Below are 2080 nucleotides of genomic sequence, written 5' to 3'. Positions count from 1 at the left end.
CATTATTTTCCACCACAAAAAACACCTTGATATTGTCGTTTTCCTACAAGAGTTGAGTCACCAAGCCCTCGATCACGTTGCATAAAAACAGTAACAACACTTGTGAAGATCGATAAAGTCTGAATTAAATGAAGCAGCCAGCAAATTGCAAACTGTTCAAAAAAATCTCAACTTTGTCCATTTATTGAACACTAGCCTGCGCTTTTGATATGTTTAAAACAGTGATATAGAGTCTCTGGCGTGACAGTCCCACAGATGCATCAGTGTCAGTTTCGCAATTTCTCATAAAAAGAAAAATCAAATCATCTGTGCTCTGATCTAAATCTGGAAAACAATTAATTAGCCCCATTCAGTAAAAAAAGCAAGATTCTTAGGCTTTCACTTTCATCATCATCACATATTACAAAAAAATTAACTGCTGGTCAAAATCCAAAAGATAATTAAATAAAAACTTGCAAAGTAGCCTCCTTGAGTGTTTGGCAGAGTGGGCAGTGGTCCAAAAGCGGCTCACAAGATCTGCAGCAGCAAATGTGTCTGCAGGGAAACAAAACGACGCTCGCCTCTCCACCGTGGCACACTTTGCAATTTTTGATGCCCACTACCTTTGCTGACGTGGATGATGATGACGAGAAGCAAAACGACGTCGCTTCCATGAGCTGTTTGGTGAGCTCCGCCGCAGCGGATTCCCTCTCTCTTGCCGCTCTCTCCCACGCTGCGGCTTCCATCTCCGCCGATTTTAGGAAGCGCTGGAGCTCGATCGTTCTGCCTCTTGCGGCGGCGATCTGCTGGTCTTTGTGGAGGAGGAGAGCGTTGGCTCTGGCTTCGTATCGCTGCATTGCTATCTCTCTCTGCCGCGCCTCCTCTTCCATGATTGCTATTCGCAGCCTGCTGCTCTGTTTCAAATTTCAAACATTTTCAGATTTTTTTTTATATTTTGACTCTCAAAAAGAAAAGGAATTTGATTGATATTGATTTTGATCTTGACCTGGAGGTGGAGGAAATGATCGATCTCCGCATTCTGATTGTGGATCTCGGAAGCAACGTCTAGATCTGGAAGTTGTTGTGGGTGAAACCAAACAAGGGGGAAATGTTGAGCATCGAAATCCATGTGGAATTTTGGAAGAAGTTTTTAATTGGAGGGGTAGATATAGAGAGGGTGAAAAGGGTGAAAAATGTGAAGGAATATTATGATGGAAATGTGAAAGGGAAAAAGTGTATTGGGAAAAGAATGAAGGTGGCAAGGCAAGATAGACATGCAGAAGGAGATTAGGTAGTAAAGACGTAGACATGCAGAATTGGTGATAGAAGGGCGCAGTCACCCTAAAAACTAAGTACAGTCTAATGGGGCAAACATCCATCATCACCGCTCCAGATGTTACTGTCCCTCCCTCCACCACTTTTCATATTACTCTGCACACACACACAAAGTGGTCACAAAACACCCTATTTCACATAGATTTATTGTAAATGGTTGAAATCAGAGTAATACTTTGGATTGAATGTATTAGGGGTTGGTTTAGGAAGTCAATTTTTTAAGTAACACTACTACCCCTTTAGTTCATTAAATAATCCATAATCAATGCTAGTGAATTATATGAGTTTTAAGGTCAATATAGTAAGGTACTAAGGTATAATAGATATAGATATAGATATAGTTGTTGTTACTACCTCCGTCCCTGAAAGTTTGACACAGTTTGTCATTTTGGTCCATCCTTGAAAATTTGACACACTTCACTTTTTACTATTTTTGGTAGTGGATCTCATATTCCACTAACTCATTCCTACTCACATTTTATTATAAAATTAATACTTTAAAAGTAGGATTCACATCCCATCAACTTTTTCAACTCATTTTCCATTACATTTTTTAAAACTCGTGTCGGATCAAAGTGTGTCAATATTTAAAGAATGGAGGTAGTATTAGAAAATGTGACCACTTCGTTAGATGAAGAAACTTATCAAATAGGGATTTATTTTAATGGATAGACCGTAATAAAAACATGATGACCTAGCTAGCTAGTGGTGACTATATTAGTACTATCTCCATCCCCCAAATTTTGACACAGTTTATCATTTTGGT

General features: G+C 39.3%; 1 protein-coding gene across 1 annotated transcript; it reads right to left on the bottom strand.

Moving 5' to 3' along the window:
- Positions 1-358: 358 nt before the first annotated feature.
- On the bottom strand, positions 359-1229 carry LOC125197872 (BOI-related E3 ubiquitin-protein ligase 1-like). Its single transcript, XM_048096392.1, has 2 exons — positions 986-1229; positions 359-893 (listed from the first exon to the last, which is right to left on the bottom strand). Exons 1-2 carry the CDS (start codon positions 1106-1108, stop codon positions 441-443), a joined length of 576 nt encoding a protein of 191 aa, XP_047952349.1. The 5' UTR covers positions 1109-1229; the 3' UTR covers positions 359-440.
- Positions 1230-2080: the final 851 nt, after the last annotated feature.

The sequence above is a fragment of the Salvia hispanica genome, unplaced genomic scaffold, assembly GCF_023119035.1.
Source record: "Salvia hispanica cultivar TCC Black 2014 unplaced genomic scaffold, UniMelb_Shisp_WGS_1.0 HiC_scaffold_1046, whole genome shotgun sequence".
Classification (NCBI taxonomy): domain Eukaryota; kingdom Viridiplantae; phylum Streptophyta; class Magnoliopsida; order Lamiales; family Lamiaceae; genus Salvia; species Salvia hispanica.
The sequence above is the reverse complement of the archived record's forward strand: the minus strand, read 5'-3'. Positions and strand labels throughout refer to the sequence as shown.